The sequence below is a fragment of the Plecotus auritus genome (genome assembly GCF_963455305.1).
Source record: "Plecotus auritus genome assembly, chromosome: X".
NCBI lineage: Eukaryota > Metazoa > Chordata > Mammalia > Chiroptera > Vespertilionidae > Plecotus > Plecotus auritus.
This window is the reverse complement of record NC_137784.1, coordinates 128,290,346-128,315,901: the sequence shown is the minus strand read 5'-3', so window position 1 is coordinate 128,315,901 and position 25,556 is coordinate 128,290,346. Positions and strand designations below refer to the sequence as shown.

General features: G+C 49.4%; 2 protein-coding genes and 1 pseudogene across 3 annotated transcripts in view; 2 read left to right on the top strand and 1 right to left on the bottom strand.

Moving 5' to 3' along the window:
* The first annotated feature begins 9,894 nt into the window (after window positions 1–9,894).
* LOC308240590 (melanoma-associated antigen 10-like) overlaps window positions 9,895–25,556 on the top strand; it is a 60,410-nt gene continuing 44,748 nt past the window's right edge. The window contains exon 1 of the mRNA XM_080653870.1: window positions 9,895–9,968. The gene's annotated coding sequence lies outside the window, so the exon portion shown is untranslated. The remainder of the gene's footprint in view (window positions 9,969–25,556) is intronic.
* LOC308240275 (protein EOLA1-like) lies at window positions 13,840–15,044 on the top strand (annotated as a pseudogene). The gene is made up of 2 exons: window positions 13,840–13,984; window positions 14,781–15,044. The product of its transcript is annotated as a protein EOLA1-like (transcript).
* LOC308240274 (heat shock transcription factor, X-linked member 3-like) lies at window positions 15,098–17,669 on the bottom strand (the record flags this gene model as incomplete). The annotated part of the gene is made up of 3 exons (XM_080653158.1): window positions 15,098–15,327; window positions 16,346–16,898; window positions 17,178–17,669. 3 exons carry the CDS (start codon window positions 17,667–17,669, stop codon window positions 15,098–15,100), a joined length of 1,275 nt encoding a protein of 424 aa, XP_080509284.1.

Sequence of the window (25,556 nt, the reverse complement as noted above, 5' to 3'; positions counted from 1 at the left end):
TGGATAAGTCAACAGCTTCTTAACCCAAATTGTTCTCTTTACTAAATATTTCATGGATGCCTCACTCACTCAAAGTTGGGAGAGAAACAAATACTTGCTGTCTTCTTCACATCCCAGAAGGTCAGTTTCCACATCTGCATAATTGAGGATTTTGCCCTCAATAGAAACATTCATTCTACCCAAATTTTCAATTTATGATATAATCAGAGTACCAGTAGGTAAAGAACTCAAAATCAACAGCTGTGAAGGGTAAAAGGCATTCTGAGATCAGACCCTTGCTTTCCAAAAACTACCCATGGACCAACCACTTTGGCATCACCTTGGATGTGGTTAGAAATGCAGAATCTCAGGTCTACCCCAGAACTGTTGAATCAGAGCTGCATTTGACAAGATGACTGAAGGATCTGAATGCACATTAAAGTTTGAGAACCATGGATCTAGAACACTAGTTTTCCAATTGTCTCATGTGGCATGTTATTTATGGCCTTCTATGAGTAATGGGCCATGAAGAGATGGGGAGGAGTGTGGGGATCGGGCCTTGCTTCAGATGAGTAGCCTGCCTTGATCTGTTTAGGAGATTGAACCTATAGCCAGACCAAGATATTTCATGACAACAAAGGTTTGAGAACCACTCTTCTAGATTATCTCATTTTTTATGTTGCACAACTGAGACTTTCCAAAAAGGATAAGGGACTTTTGCCAAGATCACATCATAATCCCTTGAACACTGTAGGAAAACTCTGAAATTTATAAAGCCTGGGAACCAGGAAAAACCTTCATAGCGAGTGTTACTGGAATTGCCTCCAACCTGCAAAAGTACAAGCAAAGACTGAGAACCTGAACCCCACCAGGAGAGGACATAATGTGTAAGGCTATGCCTTAGCAAATGCCCCATGAGGTGTGTGGCATTTATGCTACCTGATTTACAAGAGGGGACAGAGAGACATGGAAATAGTAAGTGCCAAGGCCACATAGGAACAGAGGAGCTGACATCCAAACCCAGGTTGCTGGGTCCCAAAGCTCAGGCTCTGGGTCTCATCATTCCACCATCTTACAGCCACACATCCCCTGCTCAGGCCAACTGTGTGCCCTATACATTGGTTCAGCTTATGAGGTACACAGACACATGTTCATTCAAAAAAGGCAGCCTTCTATCCTCATGGACCCATTGGATTCAAATAATAGCCTCCTGTGTCAACGCTTGGGCTCCTAGTATAGGCCCTTATCAAGGAAAATGCAAGGTGGTTTGCTATACCTTCATGGAAATGAGTATTAGGAATCTGTTTATTTTAATATCCATCATTCTATATCTGCCATGTCTATGCCTTGGGAAAGTTAGCTCAAGAGGCAGGAATGGTCAGAGGAGAGAAAGGAGAGAAGAGATATTGTACAATGTATCAACATATTCATCTTAGCACCTTGTTTTTACACTCACACTCCCCTCCTCGTCCCCCTCCCCCCAAGCACTGCATGGAGCTTTCTGCTATGGAAGCTACTCACTGATCAAGCTCTGATCACCTACCACATTTAATTGAATGTGAAGTTGGATGAGTCAGCCAGCAGATGGCACAATGAGCAAGCAGCACATTACTATTGTCAAACCCTAGTGTCATTTACTAAAGCTTCCTGAAGTATCATTTTTGGAAATATTTTAGTTGGGTGATACAGCATGCCAAGGAGATTCCTTCATAGTCTTGTGTTCACCACCTACCTTCCTCCTGCAAAGGCAGCATGTTAAGAGGTAGTGAGTAAGGGGGCCACACTGCCAAACTCCTCCCATCCTTGGACAATGTCAGGCCATTGGAGAGCCAGCTGGGGCAAACCCACATGAAGCTTTTTCTCTGATTCATCAGCAGCTGTTCTGCTCAGTCTGGACAACTTGGGGTTCCACACAGGGCAAATAAACTTTCTGGTGGGGGCCAAGAGGATCTGGGTCCCAACACACATACCCCCTACAATAATCCTCAAAACCTAAAGACCTAAAGTCATCTCTCCATATTTCCTTCTAAATTCAGGAACAAGAATTGGAAACCTCATCAATTAAGAATAGGAACATGTTGATGGAATCACTGTTCATCTGTGGAAAGCTGCTCCTGGGCCACACAGGGCTGCAGCATATTCACCTGTGTGCCAAATCTCTACAGGTTGCCTGCCCATCAGAGGTACACAAAGTTTTGTCAAATGACTGACCAACCAAATGAATTCTTCTCAGGGACAGAGACAAAAGTTTACCATTAAAACGGCAAGTGAGGGCCCTGGCCAGGTAGCTCAGTTGGTTGGAGTATCGTACCGTGTCCCAAAAGGTTGTGGGTTTGATTCCCAGTCAGAGCACATAGCCAACTTGTGGGTTTGATCCCTGGTTTGGGCACGTATAGGAGGTAACAACCAATCAATATGTCTCCCTCATATCTCTCTCTCTCTCTCTCCCTTTCTCTCTCTCTTTAATCAATGAACACTTCTTAAGGTGAGGATTAAAAAAAAAAAAAGGCAAGTTAAGGTGTTGACCAGCTGCACCCAAAGCACAGTCCAGACTCTTAACAACACAAAGATCCTAAAGATGGTTTCTTCCAGGTGGACCAAAGCTAGTTTCTCAGACTCAACTCCCATGACCTCATTCCACAAATGCATCTGCTACAGCACTAACCTTCTTCATTCCCTGAACATATTTGGTCCCTTCAGGTGGACCTTCTGCTATTTCCCACCTAAGGAGACCTTTTTTACCTTTAAGACCCTGTTCAAAAGGTCCTCTTCTCTGAAGCTTTCTGCAGCCTCTCCCAGCAGTTCCTTCCTCTCCATGTTTACCAAACCTCATTCTGCCTGGTTTCACACTCTGCAGTTCACAGGTTGGCTTGGAAGGTGCACCCTCCCAGCCCTGAGTAATGTAGCGGGGAGTAGGGGAGTGTGCACTTGTGTACCTGTACCATCAAGGAGACTCTCACAGGGCGGGTACCTTCTGACTTGTAGGGAGCGGTTATAGGGTTAAGCCTCCGACTGACCTGTTGGCAAAGCCACAAACAAGTCCCAGCTTAGAGGGCACAGCCCTCTTAGCATAATTAAGTTTGATCTTGTGGGTAGCTAATGGGCTGTGGGAAGTGCAGCAAGTGCTGCCAAAACAAGTGAAACTTACATGAACATTGTAAATTACCTTGTTTACCTCTGACTCAGCTTACAGTCTGGATCTTTTCTGTGGTCTCAGCCAGCCACAGAAGGTCCACCTAGTCCTAGACCCAGCTTATTCTCTTTGTCTTTTCTTCATCCTTTGCTGGCCCCCCTCAGGCTTGCCGAACCCTTGGATGTGCTGGGGCAGCACACTGACTTTAATCTGCTTGGTCTTATGTTGTGTACCCATATCTGCCCTCTCCCTTTGGGTACACTCCAGCAAGTGCCCTGGAAAAATATGCACTTCTTGATCCAGCAGTGGCCTGATGCACAAGATGCGGACCACAAGATGGAGCAGGTTCTGCCCATGCAAAGGCAGCTGTTGCCCTATGTGTACTACTTAGCATACACCCACTCCTGGGGCACCAATCCCAGGTGTTGGTTCACCCATTCCATCAATATGGGGAGCAAGGACTCAGACACACTGAGGGTCTGACCCCCAGGCCCATTGCAGGCACTGACCGTGACCCTGGCTCTGCAGGTACCTGAGGGGCTGGTAGAGACTGTCAGGTTGACGTTGCAGGGTGAAAGGACAGCCTGCCCAACCCTGCCTCCTCCCTGCTCCCTTAGTGGGTGTTAGAGCCCAAGCAGCCTTTGGACCCCTCCCTCTCAGCATCAGCTTCCTGAAGGACCCAACCTAAAATGATGGGTTCTAGAATGGTCCCAAAAGATGGTGGTAAGATGGGGGCCTTGGTGCATGATTACTCCTCACCCACCCAATTGGAAATGAGGAACCCATCCTGGGGGCAGGTGGTGTGCAGATAGCCCTGACACAAAGCGATAGCCCAGTCACTGGACCTGCAAGTGGAGAGGAATGTCTTGGCAGGTGAGAAGATACAGGTAGGTGCAACATGTGTGAATGGGTGGAGGTGACTTCTGTGCTTTGATGACCCAAAGGGGGATGAGAAGCTTAGGGAGACTAACAAAGTGAAAACTAAGGGAGAACCCCTGAGTCGTCTCCATAGCTTATACAGTAGTCTCCATTTCAGGCAATGGACAAAGGTCAAAGCCAAGATTTGACTGGAGTGGCTGAACTTCAAGGATGTTCAAAGACCATTGAACGTTCAACCAAGGCAGGTCTTCCATTCCAACATCAGAAGCTCCCTTGGGAAAACCAACATTCCTGACACAAGAAACAGGGGCATCTGGGCAAAGCTCCGGTATCCTCAGATTTCTCTTGGAAGGTCTGAGTCTGTGGCAGCAGAGCGCACCCCTTCCCACAAAGAGCTAGTGCACCCACCCCATACCTGGGGGATAAAATGAGGCACACGTCATTCTCCACGGGGGCCCTCCATCCGTGCAGGGAGGGTGACTAACGGTCCCAATTTGCTGAGGGACTGGCAGTGCTACAATCCAGTCAGTCCCAGAAAAAACAGGGAGAGGTGGCAGCCTACTGGCAGGCAGGACCCAACCAGAATGAAGTCACCACACAACACAGGCAGGGCGTGCAGAGCCTGGAAAGGGAAAAAAGGGACTACACCTCCCCTCTCCAGAAACTGCAAGAGAGATTCCAGGGAGACACTGAAGGAAAGGAGCCAGGGGCTCATGATGAGGAATACCACTGACAAGGAGTTCACCACAGGCAGGTGGTGGTGGACGATAAAACATGGCCTCCCTGGGGGCACAATGGATGGCCAGCTGACCAAGATACAGCCTAAAAAGGAAACTCAAAAGAGCAAATATGGACAACAGGGGGCTAAGGGCAGCTACCACAATAAACCAGTCATGATGCCTTGCCAAGGTTCTGCCCCTGAACCATGGACAAGGGAGGTGCCTGGGTCCCCAGAGAAAAGAACCTTGCAGCACCATGGCAGGAAGACACTGAAATAATCCCTCAGCCCTTCCCAAAGGGACAACCAGCTATGTACTGGGTGAGTGAACATTGGAAAGTGGGCGACCCAGACAGTTGGAGGCTGGGGAAACTCAGTGCCCAATCTGACAATGAGTTGGGAGACTCAGTAAACTGTGTCCCTGTATGCTTAAGGAAGGCCACCTGTGCTGAAGATGTCACAGGAGGATGTCACTGGGTCCAAGGTATAGTGGGCCAGTCCTGAGGATTTCAGTGGTCTTGTGCAAGGAGAGACTTGCATCCAATATACTCCAGAATGAGGTGTTGAGCCTAGTGATATGTCTTCTGAGGAATCTTTCAGAATTAAGACAAAATTGTATTACAGCATAAACTCAACTGGGTAAAGAGAAAATGTATAGAAAAAGAACTGGGAGAATACTCACAAATTGTAAATGTTCTCGCCTCCTGGTAATGTCTCACAAGCATCCTTTGACCTGATCCTTCATGCACTTTCTGTCCTTTCGATGGTGGCCACAGTAAGCATGCAGATACTCAAGAGTCAGCGGAATAGGTCTTCTGCACATGGCCCATTAGTCCACCCATTAGTGCCCTGTAACCATGGTCCTGAGCTGGCAACACGTGCTCCAGGTCCACCATACCCGAATCGCCTAAACACAGCAGCTGGACTGCACAGCATGATGTTTGTAAGCCCACCCAGGAGATAGGGAGGGCCCGGAATGTGGGTCGTGGCTTATTTGCTCAGAGACTGACGACAGTAAAGAACACATAGAGGAAGAGACCAGGAATGATGGAAATAAGTGGCTCCTAGCCCCCACCCCCAATTAAAGTTAATATAACCATTTATAATATGAATGTGGATCAAGGGCTGCCAGAAGTTCACAGAAACTCCCAAGGTGCCAACTCTGCTGTGCCACATTCTGTGAGCAGGCCCTACAGCTAACCAGGGAGTCCAAGTCACCTGTCCGTATCTGCGGGATCCTTGTAGTGCAGCTTCTTTCCACAGTCTTGGAGTGCCAGGAAGACAAAACCAGAATGAAGTACTGCTCTCAGGTTGGACCACTGGATCTGGGCTGTGCTGAGAGGGACAGAGCCAACCAGAGCTGCCCAGGGGGCAGAGAGGAAGGGGAGCAGGGGAGCATGCATATTGGAAACAGGCCTGAGGCTCAGGAGTCTAAATGGGAGAGTTGGGAAAGAAGTAAGAAGGCTTGGTGTCTTCCCACACAGCCAAGGCGGCCCCTGGCCTTCTGCAGCAGTCCAGGGCACGGAACTGAGGCCAAGCGGTGACCAAGTGAATTAGAGACAAGGAGCTCTTTGTCACAGGCAGACTGCTGGCCCCAAGGGCACCTCCTCATAGGGGACCTCTCATCCCAGGTGGCAGGCAGCCTCCAGCGGGAGGGGCAGCGGGACAGTACCTGACCTGTGGGGTCGCTTACAATTTGGAAAGTCTAGGTGAACAGTGAGTCCAAAGCAGGCCTTCACGGAGAAGGAAATCAGTCCCTGAGAGGCACAAGGAGGGATCTGAAACAGAAACCATCAACATGGGATTAGGATCCTAATTTCACAATACCTGCCCACAACTTGACACAAAAAAGACAAGCAGCTCAGGAGAAGGATGGGCCACAGGCAGTTCTGGGAGGAGGAAACAGGAGATGCTGAGGAGGGAAACTAGGAATTTGGGACAAGCAGTTCTGAGCAGGATGGTTCCAAAAAACCTCTGGCAGGAGCAAACTGGAACCCTCTCAGGGCCTCAGAGCCAAATGATGCACACTGGGGTGAAGAGGGACAGCAAACTACAAAGGCAAGTGCTCAGAGGGTCATGGGGGACAGGGAGTTCTCCAGGGAGTCAGCAGGGGGACAAGAAAGGGAGGCAGACTTTTGGCAAGTGCTCTGTGTTCAGGATCACAGCCCCCTCAAAGAGCAGTGACAGAAATGGCACAGACTTCCTAAAAGGAAGATTGGGTGAGTTATGGGATGGAACTGCAGTCTGGGGAAGAAGTGGAGCTTGAGGAGGAGCCTCTCTTCTGCCCTGGGAGGCAGTGAGCATTGTAGTACTATGTGTGGTGGGAGGCCTGCAGAGGCATGGCAGGTGGCTAGGAGGGAGCAGGAGGAGTCCCAAGAAGGCCTCACTATCCCCTGAGAACTGCGAGATCTCCAGGGCACCTGTGCAAGGCCAAGCAGTGGAAGGCAGAAGGGGGCCTGGTCTGGCAGGTGAGGTGGACCTACCTTCCTTCACTGGGCTCTTACCTGCCAGGACTTTGTTCCTGAGAGGGGATGGGTAGCAGTTGGTAAAGACAATGTCACCTGGCAATCAGAAATCAGACCGTTTTAGGTTTCTGTGCCAACGTTTTATTTGTACTGACAATCAGGATTGAGTTGCAACTGGGTCCCTAAGACAGTGGCAGCCAACACCATCCCACCCCCACCTGCAACGTGGCCAGGCCACTCTTCCTGAGCCCACCCACCTGGCATGGAATTGACCTTGTAGCCACCACCCTTGGAGGTCCCCATCATTAGACCACCCTCCTCACCTTTACTATTCTGCTCCCCAAAGGAGGATCATACACCCTGTTCTCAGCACAAAAGAGTGACAGAAAAGGGAGTCCTTCTGTAGTGCCATCACTGTCTCCCACCAGGAGCCATAGAGTGTCTCTAGCTCATTGGGCAAGTTGTATTTCTTCAAACAAGAGGATTTGGGAGGAACACCACAAGCTGGCCAGTCAAGAGACCCTCTTTCATGTCTTGAAACTCCCACACGAGGGTCTGGGTTCCTCAGTGACAGTAGCTGGAAACCATTTTGGGGTGAGGAGTTGAGGAGGGGAGGCCAGCATGGATGGAGTTGGACCTGGTGGTCATTAAAGCCCCCTGCATCCCTGAAGCCTAAGTCATATGAAGGTAACCTCTGTCCCTCACCTCATGGACAGCATTCGTGTTACCGCCAGCTTCTGCAAGAAGAGAGTAGGTGCAGTTCACTGGAAAAGAAAGGCCTCTGTTGAGTCAACATTTACTATGCAACTACTGTGGCCCGGGCACCCGGTTTACAGAAACCAGTAAGACACAAGCCTTGCCTTCAATGACCTCAGAGCCCCTGAGGGCTCTCAGCGGCAAGAGTTACAACCCTGGGAGGTAAGGGACCCGTGATGGAAGGTACGTGGGAAGGTACAGGGTGCTACCAGAACTGGGACACGAATGCCTGATGCTTGGTTGTGGGGTAAAGAAGGCATGCTAAAGTTGCACCTGGAAGGACAGGAGTTTGCCAGGACAGGAGGAGGCAGGCGCTCCAGGCTTCAGGAAGCACAGGCGCCAAAGGCAGAGTCCTGGTAGAAGGCGTGCAGATGCCCAGGGTGCAGGGACTCCGCAGCACTGTGACCCAGAGGGCGATGAGGGAGAGCTGGGACCACTGGAAGGCCCTCCTATGACCCCCAGGTGTTTGCCCCTAATCAAGAGATGACTCCACAGGGTTTCCTGTCTGGGGTTGATGAGAACAGGTGTGCAGTTTGATGGCACCTTGGAGGGCCCACTGGAGGAGGAAAGACAGGGTTGTCCAGGCCAGTGGGGGAGACTTAGGTAATAGCACTGGCCCCAGACCATGAAGCCTGACCTCAGGGAGAAGCAGCGGACAAAAAAGTGTAGCACTTTTTCTGATTAGGCATTTTAGAGGCAGGGACACCGGTCTTGGTCATCAAGTAAAACTGAGGAAGAACGTGGGGCAGTGGACAGGAGGAGTCAAGTGTGGTGGCACTGAGAGGGTTAAGCCTGTAACTGAGAGCTAGAAGAAAAGAAACAGCCAATAGGGAAGGTGGCTTTGTTTGAGACATGTCAGCTCTGAGGGTCACCAGGAAACACAGTGGGGATTTTTTCTTCTCACCTGCAACAAAAAATGCCAATGTGAAGACCTTAGTTCAAGGCACTACCAGGGGCTGGGGTGGGCTGGGTAGGGGCGTGGGTGATCTTGCAGAAAGCAGAGCTGGCCTGGGCATTCAGACCTCAGGTGCAGGACTCAGTCTAGTTGTCCTGTCTGGGGCCTCCATATCCCCCAGGGTCCATTCTCAGGGTCCCCTTAGGTCAATCAGGCCCTGGGCTGCCACTTTGGCGCATGCCTACTGGTGCAGGGCAGACTGAGGGTAGGTGTCATGGTAATCAAAAGGGCACTGTCTGGCCTTGGCCATTGAGTGGGAAGCCACCTGCCACATGCTTCCCAGTGTCCAAAGGTACATCCTTGCCAGCTCCGCCCCACTCTCCCCGTGGCTCCCCGCCCCCTCAGATGCTAATCTTCTTCATCTCCCCCCTAGTTTCCCACTGCTCCATTGCCAGCTATGCGCAGCTGAGCCCTAAACCACCACAGCAATCCACCCCCTCTGCCCTGCTCCAACCCCAGATCCACCTCCACCCTGCAGCTCCAGTCCCTGCTTTCTTACAGTTCTGCCCCCAGCTACTCCTGTAGCTCTTTCCCACAGATCATCTTCCCCCTGTTCCGCCTCTGCCACAGTTCCTACCCATCTACTCCCAGAGCTATTTCACACTGATCTGCCCCCAGACACTGTCCCCCAACTCTCCCCATTACTCGCCTCCTCCTTCACCGCCTCTGAGCTCCGCCTCCCCAACTTCCCTCCACCCCGCCCCTCAGATCCTCCTCCACCCCTATCCCACAGATCCTCCCAGGTTTCTCACAGTTCAGACCATAGCTCCGCTGCCTCCTCCCCCTCACGCAGATCCTCCTCCACCAGCTTTTCCACAGCTCCCCCATCACCATCCCATATATCCTCCTCCACTAGCTTTTCCACAGCTCCACCAACCCCTTTCCACAGCTCCTCCCCTGCTTTCTCACAATTCCGGCCCCAGCAACTCCCCCTGGCTTTCTCCAATGGTCGCACCCAGATACTCCTCCCCCAGCACTGCCTTCACCCCCAAGTCCCGCCCCTCTTTTTGCCTAGCCCTGCCCACTGCCCACTGGTCAGGAGGTCCCAACCTGCCCTGGTCATCTTGTGAGCCTCAGTGTCCGGTGAGTCCAACAATGTCTCCTAGCAACCGTGGTCTGCATGTGTGTCTAAGTATCTACCCGACTGCTTACCTGCGCGCCAGCTAAGTGCCTGCAGAATCCTGGCACGTGTGCTGCTACGTCATGGAGTGCTGCTGTGTCCTGGCGTGCTACTTAAGGATGTATGTGTCTATGTGCCTTTGTAAGCCAGCAAGAAAAGGGGTTTTTGTCTCCGCCAGCGCGGGGTAGCTCACCAACGCCAGTGGGTGTCAACAGTCACCTGTTAGCAGTCCTGGAGCAGCTGAGAAGCAGCCAGGATGCTGGCCTGCTGCTCTGTGGTCTCAGAGTCCCAGAATCCTCTCCTCATCAGGTCCTGGGAGGCGCTCTTCTGCGCACTGGCTGTCTCCCTGGGCTGCGGGGAGGAGGAGGACTGTCCTATGTGGTGGCCTCAGCTGGGTCAACCTAGAGCTGAGCCACCTCCATGGCCAGTGGGGCCAGGAGACCTGAGTCTCCAGAAGGGAGCGGGATGCTCAGTTCTGCTGCAGGCCTGCTCGGCCCTCCTACAGATCATACTCGAGGTTTGTGGTTTGCTGTGGAGCTGGAAGCACTCCTGCCCCAGCTCAGGCCACATTTTTCTGTGTCCTCCTCTGGCTACTTTCACTTGCCCACCATCCTCGTGTGTGTGTGTGTGTGTGTGTGTGTGTGTGTGTGTGTGTGTGTGTGTGTGTGCTTCTGCTGCCTCTGCTCACAGAAACGACTGTAGTGGTCCACACTCACAGGTCTGTCCTCCCTGCTTCCTGCTTGGCCCTTAGTTAGGCTGTCACCACCTCAGCCAGACCCCAGGCTGTGCGGTGCTCAGCTGGTTGCCCATGACAACCCTCCCAGTGGGCCTACCCAGGATTACATTGAGGGGAATGAGATTGTAGGGACCCCCAATCCTTCCCATTTGATGATGTGAGGGGTGGGGGAGTTTTCTCCTCCTGGAGACGGGGCTCTGCTGGGCTGTAAGAACATGAGCCACTTACATTACATGGTTTTCTGTGCAGCTGGCTGGGCCATCATGTGGTCCCTGAACAGGTAAGGCAGGAGAGAGCCACTGCTATGATTAGCAGAACCAAACCCTGAGTAAGGTGCCACATGTGTTTCTCACCAGTTGGAACCTCCTTGGTCCTGGTGGTTTCCAATCCCTGCTGAGTAGAATACTGTTCTGGTATGTGAGCCAACATTGCTGTCTTGTCCCTAATGACCTTGACACTTTATCCCTCTTGTCCTCGTGTAGGAGAAGAAGCAAAGTCAAGTGGAAGAGTGTGTCTTCCTCAGGCCACAAAGCAGGTACTCTGCATCGTGAGGCAGGAGGGCACTCAGCCCCCTTCGTGCCTTTACAGGGGCCTGAGTTCTCCCTAGGGATGCCACCCATGCAGATCAGATCTCCTTGTGATTTTGTGGCTTTGATGAGAAAAGGGCCCAAAACTCCATGGAGGAAATGAAGCATAAACCCCAGTAGAACAAATACAAATGGCCAGGCCACAGGGGGAACTTCCAGCCTCTGCCATAAATAATTCAAACCCAATGACAGGGCGACCCTTTGTTATTCAGCAGGTGGGTGAAGGGTAAGCACAGCGATGATGTTCACAGCCCACAAGCATGTGAGGAAATGGTACTGTGGCCCGTGGTTGGAAGGGCATACACGGCTGAGCTTCTGTGGAAGGCCATTTGCTGATGTGTATGAGCATCTCAGATGTGCGTGCATGTGACCTAGGCCTCCGCCTAACAAGTCAATAGTCAATGAGTGTTTGTGGTAGTGTCCCTTATAGTAGCAGAAAATGCAAAGCGGTCTGTGACTCTTCATCAGTAGGGCAAAGTCAGTCAATCTTGGGGCCCACAGTGGGATACCATGCAGGCAGCAAAATATAGGCTAGAAGACAATGTAGACATGAAAGAATGTATTAGATTTGCTGTGGATGTCGAAACCATTCTCTACCCTGTGGAGGTGTGAGGGAAAGAGCTATGCCTCTGTGGTTGTTTGCCAGGGTGGTCACATGAAAGCACCACAGCTCTAGTGGCTTAAACAACAGACATGTACCAGTATTGTCTCACTGTTGCAGAGGCTAGAGGTCAGTGATGGAAATGTGGACCCAGTTTGCCTATACTGAGGTCTGAGAGAGAATCTGTCCATCCCTGTTCCCCAGCTTCTGGTGGTTTTCAGCCAAGCTTTGGCATCCCTTGGCTTGTAGGTCTCAACCGTCATCTTTAGAAGTTGTTCTCATGCGTGCATGTCTGTCTATAAATTCCCACTTTAGGTGAGGATACGGGTCATTGGAGGAGGGTTTCATTTTAACTTGATTACCTCTGTAAAGTCCTTTTCTTTATGGATAAGGTCCTGGGGTGAGCAAGAGTTGGGGTCCAGAGCCCAGGGATAGGAGACCCAGCCAGAGAGAAAGAGAGTGAATGCAGAGAAGCTGGGCAAAGGGACTGTCAGGACACTGGGTTGGGAAGAGAGTGAACAGGTGGCAGCTTTTGTCCTCGGAGCCTTGTCTTTGAGAGTGGGTGTGTTTTCATAAACACGAGGACATAATAGCTGACGTCAGGTTTATGTCCTTTAAGACAGGAGGGGAGAGACAAGCAGAGTGGGGGTGCTCATGTGGAGTGTGGTACTGAGGATCAGGCCTTACGATGATGATGTGTAGCCACCGACTCTGACTGTCCTGTTAGGGGGAAGGTACTCACAACCCTACGGAGACTGAGCTCTGAGAGGTACTAGGACTGGGCTGAATCTTTAGGCTGGATTTCTACTCCTGCCACTGCACAGCTCTGCCCTCCAACGAGGAGGAAGGACCCTCTTACTCAGGTACAAGGAAAAGAGGCAAGAACAGGGGGTGAGGCAGTCAGGGCCCCAAGATCGTGGGCCATCTTTTCATCCCTAGGTGCCACCTTCTCAACTGTAGAATGGGGTGACAGTGGCACTGTCCCACCCAGTTATTTGAGGATTGAATTCTAGGATCCCTGGATCATGCCCATCCCAGGGCCTGATATGGGCATGGTGTGTGGGTACCAGTGCCAATTGTTTCTATTACTGTTATTCCTTTCTCTAGGCTGCAGTGGGGGCCAGGAGTGCCTGCTGACGGCAGATAGCAGTGGTGCAGCCAGGGGATGGAGGAGGGTGGCTCCCAAAGGGGCCCGAGGGAGACACCTGGCAGGATGATCTGAGCTCACACGGTGGTGTCCCAGCTCCCAGCTGAGGTTGCATTCCAAGGATGTGCAGCCCTGGAAGAGGGACCGGGGTGCTTGGGGGCCTGCAGTGGCTTGGGGTGAAAAGAGGAGGGAGCTGACAGTGTTGGGGTGGGTGGGGTGAGGAGAAGAAGCAAAGCCCAGGAGGGTCTGTGCTGGAAGAGGACTAGAACCCACTCACCCGGTGTGAAGCCAACACGCCCTTTCTCCCTCCTCTGTGCTCCCCTGGCCTCAGTGACCTCTTTTGTGGAACTGACCACATCCTGTGCTGAGTGCCTCTCCTTACCTGTCTCCACCTTCTTCCTTGAGCCCCCCAAAGACTCCATCCGATGGACGAGGCATCTGCATCGCCAGCCCTTTCCATTAGGCATGGCCGCTGACTGTGTGGGGATAGGAAGAAGGAGCCAACACTCTCTGCTCTCCCACCATCCCTGTCAGCGGGGTTCCAGGGCCCCAGGGGACATTGGGGAGAGGTCAGCCCACAGACCATGAACACGGAGGGCTGATGCATGATGCTTATTGACATTCACACTTGTGGGTTTCCCCAGGCCACATGAGGCCCACGGATCTCTGGGGAGGTGGAGGTCTCCTGCCTCTCCTTCCAGCAGCCTTATGCAGGCTTTGTCTTAACTGCGGTCAAGACTCTGAAGACTTGTTGGCAACCCTAATGAGCAGCCAGGGGAACTCTATCATCACCACCCACATTGCTCACAGGGACTGGGAAGACACCCTCTGGCGGGAGACGCTGCTGGAGAGGCTGGGGTGGAAGTCCAGGCAGATTCAGGCCCTGCTCCGGGAAGGGAGAAGTATGGGTGAGAAGTGATCACTGGCAAGGCGTGACACTCTAAGCACAGCTCACACCCCTTCAAGAGTAACCCCAGGACCTTGCTCAGGAGTTTGGGGCTTATTTTCTTTAAAACCTGTGGTGGTGGGGCTGTGGTTTCTGTAAGCAGCACACCTTCAAAGGGGCAGCAAGGGGCCCAGGCTGGGGTTCCCTGGTCCAAGTTCCTACGACCTGGGTGAACCCTTCTGTCCACACTGGGTCTCAGTTACCATTGGTGACCTAAGACCCAGAGACAGGTCCAAGTCTGCATGTGCTGTCACCTGTGTGCACACATGTGTGTTTATGCATGTACACATATGTGTGTTAATGTGTGACAGACCAGGGAAAGCTGCACAGCACACATAGAGGGTCAGGTGGCCACCAGACTCAGGCTGTCTGCCTGACTTCACACACCTGCCCCACCCCCACTGCCCATGGCATCCTGGGCCCATTTGCTCACCCCTCAGTGGTTGAGGTCCCACACCAGCTCCTCTCACGCAGTGAAGAGCTTGGGACCCTATTGCCTGTGGGTTCCCCACAGCAGTCAGGGCCCTTCTGACCTGTACGTGATGCCCACAACAGTCGGGTTGGGACCTGCCCATTAGTGGACCAGGCTCTGTCCTCTTCTTTTCCTTCTCTCCCCTGGCCTTACTCAGAATTCCCTGAACAGAGTTTGGCACATCAGAAGTGCTCAGTCACAGGGACCCAGCTCACTCCGTGTCCCTTTGGTGAAATCAGCTTGGCCTCTCATGGGCGTAACTTTGAAGAACCGTTTCCTCTCACAGGAAGCCTTTGGTTTATGGAAGGAAGAACATCTCAGTGCTTCTCTCGTGTTGCATGGGGCTCCCTGACATTGGGGGCAACTCTGCAGTGCCCAGAAAACATGGCTCCTGAGGAGGTTGTGGAACTGGAAAAGCAGGCTGTACTGACCAACCTGAAGCAGACATACCTGACTGCACTTTCAAACTCAGGTGGTTACTGGAGCGCATACCCAGGAGAGGGGGAAAGGCTATCTTCCAGGTGGCATCCCACAGCACCTGATCCCCTAGGGGCAGGAGGACTCCACAGGAAGGTTACCGAGAATCCAGCTGAATCATGACCATCAACGGGCCATCATGCCGCGGATGTAGAACTGAATTGGCGCCGCCGTGGAGAGCACTACCCACCATCTGCTGTTCACGTAAACAGATTTCTGTGCCCAGATGTAGGCGACTGTCCTCGAGAGATGCCTCTCTGGGCTCAATGACTGACTCAAGGACTCTGACTTTAGGGAAAAGGTAAAGCTGCCAGGAAATATCTTGGTGCTATCACTCTTTTTGGTCCTACTCATTCCTGGGTTTTACAGAGAAAAATGTGTTAGGAGAACTGGTTATTGTTTGGGACTCCCATCTCTTTGTTTGGTCAAAGTCACAGAACACATCAGCAGCACCCAGGGGACCTTGTGGGAGGTCTGGGAGCGAGCACTGAATGATTGCCAGAGGGTGACCAGCCAGGCATGGCCTCATTCACGGTGAAAGGGACATCAGACTTTGAAAGAAAGCACCTGTCTCCCCTGGCAAGTGACTGGCCTGCTGTAAAAGTGTCCCTTGGCTTATGAGGGCTTGTGTTACACATGTCACATAGCTACTTCATGACCCAAGGACGGATCTGAAATACAGCTCTGATGGGAAAGTTATGGGTAGAGTTTTTGTTTTCCTGTGTGGGCAATCTTTAATTTATTTGGGTCCCTTCTAGCAGGGTTTCTAATGGTTGTTAGCTGTGAGGATGATGGGCTTTCTCCCAGGCGTTGACTGGAATGGCCCATCTTCTGAGTCAGACTGGCTCTGTCGTACACCACTTAGCAGATGGGGTGGCCTGAATTCTAGGTGGGTCTCTATGGAAGGCCCCTGGAACTTGGGCTAGAGATACTCAGATACTGATCAGAAACTTCCTGGCATTGTAGGGGGACCCGTGAGTAAAGACCCTCCTGTTTCAGGATGCATGAATAATGTAAGGTGATTCCCCCAAGGTCAGGAGTCAGGCAGTTCTGTCTCCTGTCCAGTAGCCAAGGCTCAGGGGACCGGGTCTTCCTGGGCTTGCCTCAGGACCCCCTAGCCAGATCCTTGGCTGAATGGGTGAAAATGAAAGAGGACAACGGGGACAAAAGCCTGTCTGGGGCCAGGATTTCTAGCCTCCTCAGGCTCATCTGACGAGGTGTGTGGCATGGAAACAGAAGAACATGGACTCACAATTCTCATTGGATTGTTTATTTTGTATCATGTAATTTTGCCTTTCTTTATTAAAGCAGAAATGGATTTGTGGTTACAAAGCCTGTGATATTATGGGCCTGCATTGTCCTTGAACTGCTCACTGAGTAAACACTTGTTATTCGAGGAGCCCTCAGGCTCCTCCTCCTTGGCCTGGTCAGGGTCCTCGGGTGGAGTCATGTCTGAAAGGCCAGATATCAGAACGCAATAGCAGATGTTGTACAAAGACATCACTGAACCTTGTACTGGTTCATTTGGGGGGTTGGGGGACAGATCCCCTGAGCTGTCGGTTCTGGCAGTAGCCGTGGGCACAAACATGACATTACGAGAAGTGTCCTCCCCACTTGAACCACTGGCTGCACTTGGGCACTGGAACTCACTGGCACTGCTCAGGGACTGAGGAACCGAGAACTCGAATGCCTGGGTGGGAATGGGTCCCCAGTAATTCTTATCTGTCTCCTGAGCCTTTGGTTCGGCTTCTTTTTTGCTGTCCTCCTGGTGTATTCTTGGAGAGTGTCTTGTGGGGCCATCTTCTTCTTTCTCATTGGACCAGATGGCACTGGTCCCTAGACAAACCCGAGACACCTGTTTGCCTTGTTCCTTAATGTTTTTGAGGAGCCAAGGCTTGTCTCTCTGGAAATTGCTGTTCTGGTAGGTCTGAAACAAAATTAATTAATTTAGTCATTTGTGGAGAAAAGATATCTATTTGACATTAACTGGCCTCTCAGAGTCTTTACTCATCCCTGCAGGTTATCTCTAAGGGGGATTAGTTTCAAATAAAAATCTATACTTTCTCATCTTTTGATAAATACTGTATCATGTGAAAAAGGTTTAGGCCCTGAGATGAAGCCCTTTCAGTATATCATTCTTCTGGGTCCACTAGGAAGATGTTTGAGTAACAGGGAAAATGGGAAATGGGAGGTCTTTCTACTTTACCATTATTTTGTCCCCTGGAGAGCAAACTGAAGAGTCACCAGGGTGTATTTTGCTAAAACCATGAAGATTCAGCAAGCGGATGAAACTCTTCAGGCTGTTCGATTCAAAGATTTGCTCCTCGCCCCTTCGGCAGAGAATCTCCCTCTGGAAAAGATTTTCCTCGATGATCACGGTGTCTCCGTCATCATTCCAGCGCACTGACCTGAAGGCGTCGTCCTCCACTATCCTCCAAAGCTTTCTTGGGAAGGACGGCCCAAGAAGAATGTTGTTTCCTTCCACATTGGCGGTGCCTTGGTTTGGGTCCTGTGGTTGCAGGTCGTCTTGCAGACTTGGAACTTGGCTCTCTTCTTGGGCCCCGTGCCTCCCCAAAGCCTCCCTGGGACCCACATGAGGACCTGGGGATGTATCATATTGGACCATTGTTGGTGGTTGTCCATCCTCTGACGAGGCCAGCTTGGCTTCGTGCATCTCATGGTTACTCTGACTAGCCATGTTGATGCTCTACATCAACAAGCATTTGGTACCCAGGATCCTATCACTTCAAAAGTGGGGTCAGAAATGCCTTTGGTCACAGCAGCAATGCCCTATATATACTGTCCTCAAAATTCTAGAGTCTCGGTCGTGGGGCAACCAGCTGCTTAAGTCATGTGATGTCACAAAGGTGACTTATGGCTGCTCTGGAGTATGGGCCGTGGCCAAGTGTGGGGGAGTGGACATCTTTAGAGCCCCCATCTTCTCTCTTTTCAAATAGTACAGAAAAATAGGGGTCAGGTTAATAGAAAAGGTGCTCATATGCTGCCAGGAACATTGTTTCTTGTTGCTAGTTCACTGGATGTGTTGAGAGGTCATGATCCTATCTCCACCCCCATCCCTACGGTGGGGTGGGGACGCGGCTGATGGCCTCTTTGTTGCTCAAGGGAAAGGCCCTGGTTAGCCCTAGCTTGGGCAACCACCAATACTGCCTGGGTCAGATGGGCCCCTGGGGGACTGTATTTCCCAGAAAATGGTGGTTGGCCTAGTCTCAGTAGGTAGCCCCCCTCTTCAATACACCCCTCACAAGCTTCTTGCTTTGGTCTCTTCCAGCTGTGTCTACTGGTTTGTAGGTCCTGCTCAGATGAGCCCAAAAGAGAGTCCTATTTTCTTAGCTCTGGGTCGAGTTGTCCCTAGAATAGGGCTGTGCTCCAGCACAGGTGGGAACGTTCCTCTCCTCAACCTCAGTGCTACCCAAAGCACCTGAGAGAAGATGTTAAACACGGTGTTGCAGTGGGAATGGACAGCTGCACCCTCTGATGTCCTATGGAGCCCCCTCTTGAGCTTGGCTTGCCCCCAAATCTCACCTCTCTCAGGTCACAATGGCATTGGCTTTAGTTTCTATTTCTTCCACACAGGAACTCTTCTCACTACCCAAGATGGATTCACTTTGGGACACCTGCATTAGTCTTCTCAAATCACCCTCCCCAGACCCTCAGGTTCAGACTCCCTTAAGGCCTCCCCTATGCTCAGTTAGGTGGGTGGGCTTTGGTTTTCCAAGATTTCAGGCCTTCCACTTGCAAATTGGATCTCCTTTGGTACTTTCCCTTTTCATTACTGATTTGGGGGTTAGGCATATATTCAGTTCTGTGGAAACAAAACATTCCACTGACACACTCTCATGCCAGCTTTGTTCTTGCCAGAGTCTACCTGTGTGTTCCTCTCCTTCCATAGCCTTAAAGATAGGTACATTTAATAATTTTGTTTGATCCTGGGTTAGATACTTTTCATAGACCGTACTTTACACAGACTCGCTACCAAGTTAAATTCTAACCTGTTTAGCTAGCTGTGACTGAAGGAAGTCGATATGAAGATAACTGTAAATATGTATTTGAACATAGATGTGTGTCTGGGTGTGGGATGGCACAAAAGCAAAACTCAAGACATCTTCACCATAGAGTAGAGCATACTACAGTGGTTTTGGTGATCCATGTTCTCTAGCTGTTGTGGACGACTTTGATCTTAATAATCACCCGTATAGGGAAATAAAGTGGAAATATGGAAAGGCACCACCTGCACGGGTCCTAGGTCCTTTTCCCAGCTCTGCCACTAAGTGGTATTATTTGTCCTCTCTGAGAGTCAATCCTTTGTTCTGAAAGAGATGCCAGAGGCATTAGGGAAGAAAATACCCTAAAATGCCCCTCAGACTGAGGACTTTATCCTTAATGGAGTCCCTAAGTCTAGATTCAGGCTCAGTCCATGGCCTTTGTGCTTCTAAACAGGTTTACAAAGCATTCATTCAAGAATTAGTCTATTCTTGGAGGACATGCCCTAGACTCTAGGGCCTAGAGGCTAAGAATGGGTGGCTTTACAAAGGTAGGCCCCTAGTGTTTCTGGTTAAACAGCCAGCTCCCTTCAGTTACCTACCGAAGTATTGTTCCTTAAGTGAGTTCTTTTTTTTTTTCAATAATGCTTTATTGTTGAAGTATTACATGTCCCCCTTTTCCCCACTGACCCCCCCCCCCCGCAGCCCACCCCTGCTCCCCTCACCACCACAGGCCTTTAGCAATCTATTGTCTGTGTCCATGGGTTATGCATATATCTATACAAGGTCTTTGGTTGATTACCTCCCACCCATCCACTCTCCCCTGCCTTCCCTCTGAGATTCCGAACTCTGTTGCATGCTTTGAGTCTCTGGATCCATTCAGTTCATCAGTTTATTTTATTACTTAGATTCCTCATATGAGTGCAATCATGTGATACTTGTCTTTCTCTAACTGACTTATTTCACTTAGCATAATACTCTCCAGGATCCTCCATGCTGTCTCAAAGGGTAAGAGATTATTCTTTTTTACAGCTGCATAGTATTCCATGGTATAAATGTACCAGTTTTTTATCCACTCATCTACTGATGGGCACTTGGTCTGTTTCCAGATCTTAGCTATTGTAAATTGTGCTGCTATGAATATAGGGGTGCATACATTCTTTCTGATTGGTGATTCGGGTTTCTTAGGATATATTCCTAGAAGTGGGATCACTGGGTCAAATGGCAGATCCATTTTTTTTTTAACTTGGAAAATTTATTTACTTTCCCACCTCACCAATCACTGATATGAGTAGCTAAATCATAGATCTCTTCAGGACAAAATAGACACTATTGAGAGTGTCTATTACATCCTATGGAGAACTTCAATTTTAGGTCATAGTGTTAAGAGCTCCTGGTTTTAGTCCCATAAGCTTTCTTTGAAATGACCCACATATTTAATTTTTTGAGGCAACTCCATACTGTTTTCCATAATGGTTGCACCAGTCTGCATTCCCACCAGCAGTGCACAAGGGTTTCCTTTTCTCTACATCCTCGCCAGCTCTTGTCATTTGTTGATTTGTTGATGGTAGCCATTCTGATAGGTGTGAGATGGTACCTCATTGTTGTTTTGATTTACATCTCTGGGATGATTAGTGACTTTGAGCATTTTTTTCATATGTCCCTTGGCCTATGCATTTTTTTAATAAATCTTTATTCAGACTATTACAATTGTTTCTCCTTTTTCCCCCGATAGCTCCCCTCCACCCAGTTCCCACCCCACCTTCTGCCCTTACCTCCCCCACACTGTCCTCATCCATAGGTGTATGATTTTTGTCAAGTCTCTTCATGAACCCCCCATACCCCTTTTCCCCTGAGAATTATCAGTCCACACCCTTTCTATGCCCCTGATTCTATTATATTCACCAGATTATTCTGTTCCTCAGGTTTTTAATTCACTTGATTTTTAGGTTCACTTGTTAAGAGATATGTATTTGTTGTTCATAATTTTTCTCTTTACTTTTTTCTTCTTCCTCTTCTTTAAGAATACCTTTCAGCATTTCATATAATACTGGTTTGGTGGTGATGAACTCCTTCAGCTTTTTCTTATCTGTGAAGCTCTTTATCTGCCCTTCAATTCTGAATGATAGCTTTGCTGGGTAAAGTAATCTTGGTTGTAGGTTCTTGCTATTCATCACATTGAAAATTTCTTGCCACTCCCGTCTGGCCTGCATAGTTTCTGTTGAGAAATCAGCTGACAGTCGTATGGGTGCTCCCTTGTAGGTAATTAACTGTTTTTCTCTTGCTGCTTTTAATATTCTCTCTTTGTCTTTTGCTCTTGGCATTTTAATTATGATGTGTCTTGGTGTGGTCCTCTTTGGATTCCTTTTGTTTGGGGTTCTGTGTGCTTCCTGGACTTGTAAGTCTATTTCTTTCACCAGGTGGGGGAAGTTTTCGGTCATCATTTCTTCAAATAGGTTTTCATTATCTTGCTCTCTCTCTTCTTCTGGCACCCCCATAATTCTGATGTTGGTACGCTTGAAGTTGTCCCAGAGGCTTCTTACACTATCTTCAACTTTTTGGATTTTTTTTTGCTTTTTGCTTTTTCGGTTGAGTGTTTTTTGCTTCTTTGTATTTCAATTCTTTGACTTGATTTTTGTGTTCCTCTTGTCTGTTTTTGGGTCTCTGTATAATATTTTTTATTTCAGTCAGTGTATGTTTAATTTCTAGTTGGTCCTTTTTCATATCTTCGAGGGTCTCGTTATATTTATCGGCCTTTTCTAGGATATTCTTAAAAAGCCTTATAACCATGGTTTTGAATTCTATATCCAGTTGTTTGTTTTCCTCCATTTCTTTCGTTTGTGATCTGATTCTTTGATGCCGCATTTTCACTGCTTCCCTGAGTTGGTAGGGTAGATTTGTGTGCTAGGTTTCCTATATGGCCCAGTGAGTCGGCCTCCCCAGTTAACCTGAGGTGGACACTCTTGGTGCACCCCTTTGTGGACTGTGTGTACAGCCTTGTTGTAATTAAGTCTTGATTGTTGTTGGTATCACTGGGAAGAATTGACCTCCAGGCCAGTTGCCTGTAAGGATCAGCTGTGTCTATGCTGGGAGAAGTTCAGTGCTGGAGACAGCCTTATAGGATTAGACTTGCCAAATTGCAATAGCCTCTGTGCTCAGCTTGGATGGGGTGGAGTCTCAGTCTTGGCTTCCCGTCAGCCTTGTCCTTGCGCACACGTGCGCGCCTTCAGACCTCTGCCTTCCCGGCTCCCGAGTCTCCGCCTGAGAGTCCAGACTCCCCCCACAACAGAGTGGGTCCCCAGGGGCTCGCCTGGAACCAGGGTTCACTGCAGTCAGAACTGGGGCTCAGTGTAGTCAGGAGCCTCCGACTCCCTTCCACTAGGAAAAGCCTGCGGAAAGCTCCACAGCCTTTGTGCGCACTGGCACGCGCGCGCTTTCAGTCCTCCGCCTTCTCCGGCTCCCGAGTCTCCGCCCGAGAGTCCAGACTCCCCCCGTAAGAGCGTGGGTCCCCAGGGGCTCGCCCGGAACTGGGGTTCAGTGTAGTCAGAACTGGGGTTCAGTGCGGTCGGGGGCTTCCTTCCCCCTTCCGCCAGAGAAAGTCAGCCAGGCTCTCAGCCGCCCTTCCTCTCTGCGTGCACAAAGACCCTTTGCCGTACCTCCAATTCTCTGTGAGCTTTTCTCTTTCCTTCTAGTTGTAGAATTTTCACTCAGCCAGCTTCCCTGTGGTTCTGGATGGTGTCCGTTCTGTCTTTTAGTTGTAGTTTTGAAATTGTTATGCGAGGCAGCAGTTTAGGTGCTTACCTATGCCGCCATCTTGGTTTTCCTGGCCTATGCATTTTTAAATTGGATTGTTTGTCTTCCTTTTGTAAACTTGTACAAATTCCTTATATATTTTGGATATTAACCGTTTATCAGATGTATCATTGCCAAATATGTTCTCTCATACAGTGGGCTCTTTTTTCATTTTGTTGATGGTTTCTTTTGCTATCCAGAAGCTTTTTATTTTGATGCAGTCCCATTTGTTTATTTTCTCCTTAGTTTCCTTTGCCTTAGGAGATGTATCTGTGAACATATTGCAACGAGAGATGTCTAAGATTTTGCTGCCTATGGTTTCTTCTAGGATTTTTATGGTTTCATGACTTACATTTAAGTCTTTTATCTATTTTGAGTTTATTCTTGTGTATGTTTTAAGTTGGTGGTCTAGTTTCATTTTTTTCATGTATCTGTCCAATTTATCCAACACCATTTATTGAAGAGACTGTCTTGACTCCATTGTATGCTCTTGCCTCCTTTGTCCAATATTAATTGAGCATAATGGCTTGGTTCAATTTCTGGGTTCTCTGTTCTGTTCCATTGATCTATATGCCTCTTCTTTTGCAAGTACCAGGCTGTTTTGATTATGGTGGCTTTGTAGTATAGCTTGAAATCTGGTATTGTGATTCCTCCAACTTTGTTTTTCTTTCTCAAAATTGCTGCAGCTACTTAGGGGTCGTTTTTTATTCCATATAAATTTTTGGAGTATTTGCTCTAGTTCTGTGAAATAGTGAAATATGCCATTGGTATTTTAATAGGGATTGCATTGAATCTATACATTGCCTGGTATAGTAGGGGCATTTTAATGACGTTGATTCTCCCAATCCATGAACACGGGATATTCTTCCACTTGTTTATATCTTCTTCTACTAGTATCTCTTTTTTCAATGTCCTATAGTTTTCCGAGTACAGGTCTTTTACCTCCTTAGTTAAGTTTATTCCTAGGTATCTTAATTTTTTTGTTGCAATGGTAAATGCGATTTTTTTTTTTTTTTTTTTAGTTTCTCTTTCTGAGAATTCATTATTGGTGTATACAAAAGCCATTGATTTTTGGGTGTTGATATTGTATCCTGTTACATTGCCAAATTAATTTATTAAATCTAGTAGTTTTTCTGTGGAGTCTTAGGGTTTTCTTTGTACAATACCACGTCATCTGCAAATAATGAGAATTTTACTTCCTCCTTTCAGATTTGGATGCCTTTTATTTCTTCTTCTTGTCTGCTCGCTGTGGCTAGGACTTCCAGTACTATGTTGAATAAGAGTGGTGAAAGCAGACATCCCTGTGTTGTTCCTCTTCTTAGGAGAAATGCTTATAGTTTTTGACCATTGAGTATGATGTTGGCTGTAGGTTTGTCATATATGGCCTTTATCATGTTGAGATATGCTCCCTCTATTCCCACTTTGCTGAGAGTTTTTATCGAAAACTAGGGGCCCAGTGCATGAATTCATGCACCTTGAAAGGAACTGTGGGCCATGAGGCTGCGGTGGGCACAGGGGCAGGTCTTGGCCCATCATCCACCCCCTGCCTGGCCCCTGCCTTGCCCCTCCTGCTGAAGTCCTGGGTCCCCTATATGCCAGCAGACCCTCTTCTGCTGCCACCACTCCCACATGCTGACAGCACCAGCCCCGCTTGCACCCACTGACAGTGTGGAGCAATTGGGGCTGGTGCCAACAACAGGTGCGAGCAGGGCTGGCACCAGCAGAGGGTGCAAGCGGTGGCTCTGGTGCCAGCAGCAGATGCAAGCATCGGGCAGGACCATGGCACACGGGAGCAAAGAATTTTCAGTAACCACCAGAGGTTTGCCCTGATGACAGCAACTGGCACCCCACCTTGGTCTGGCACCCCTGGTCACCTGCACCACCATCCCGCCGCAGCCGATGCCTGCCATGTTCTGCATGAGCCCCCTGGTGGTCAGCGCATGTCATAGCAACCAGTTGTTCAGTTGTTCAGTTGTTCCGTCGTTCGGTCTATTTGCATACTAGGGTTCTATATATATATATATATATATATATATATATATATATATATATATATATATATATATTTATACACACACACACACACACACACACACACACACACACACATACACACACACACACTAGAGGCCCAGTACATGAAATTCGTGCATGTGGAGGGGGTGGAGTCCCCTCAGCCCAGCCTTCACCCTCTCCAATCCAGAACCCCTCGGAGGATGTCTGACTGCTGGTTTAGGCCTAATCCTGGGATTGGGCCTAAACCAGCAACCGGACATCCCTCTCACAATCTGGGACCACTGACTCCTAACTGCTCACCTGCCTACCTGCCTGATTGCCCCTAACTGCCCCCCCCCCTGCCGCCGGCCTGGTCACCCCTTACTGCCCCCATGCCGACCTGGTCTCCCCCAACTCCCGCCCCTCTCTGCTGGCCTGGTTGCCCCTAACTGCCCCTACACCAGCCTGGTCACCTCTCACAGCCCCCCCTACTGGCCTGGTCGCCCCCGACTGCCCCCCCAGCGGGCCTGGTCACCCCACACAGCCTACTGTTCAGTCATTTAGTTGCCCCTCACTAACACCCCTGCCGGCCTGGTCGCCCTACGCAGCCTGTTCAGTCATCCGTTCGGTTGCGATGGTCACTTAGACTTTTATTATTATAGATAGATGGGTGTTAAATTTTGTTGAATGCTTTTTCTGCATCTACTGGTATTGATGTCAGCATGTGATTTTTGTCTTTCAATTTGTTTATGTAATGTATCACGTTTATTGATTTAAGAATATTGTACCAGCCTTGC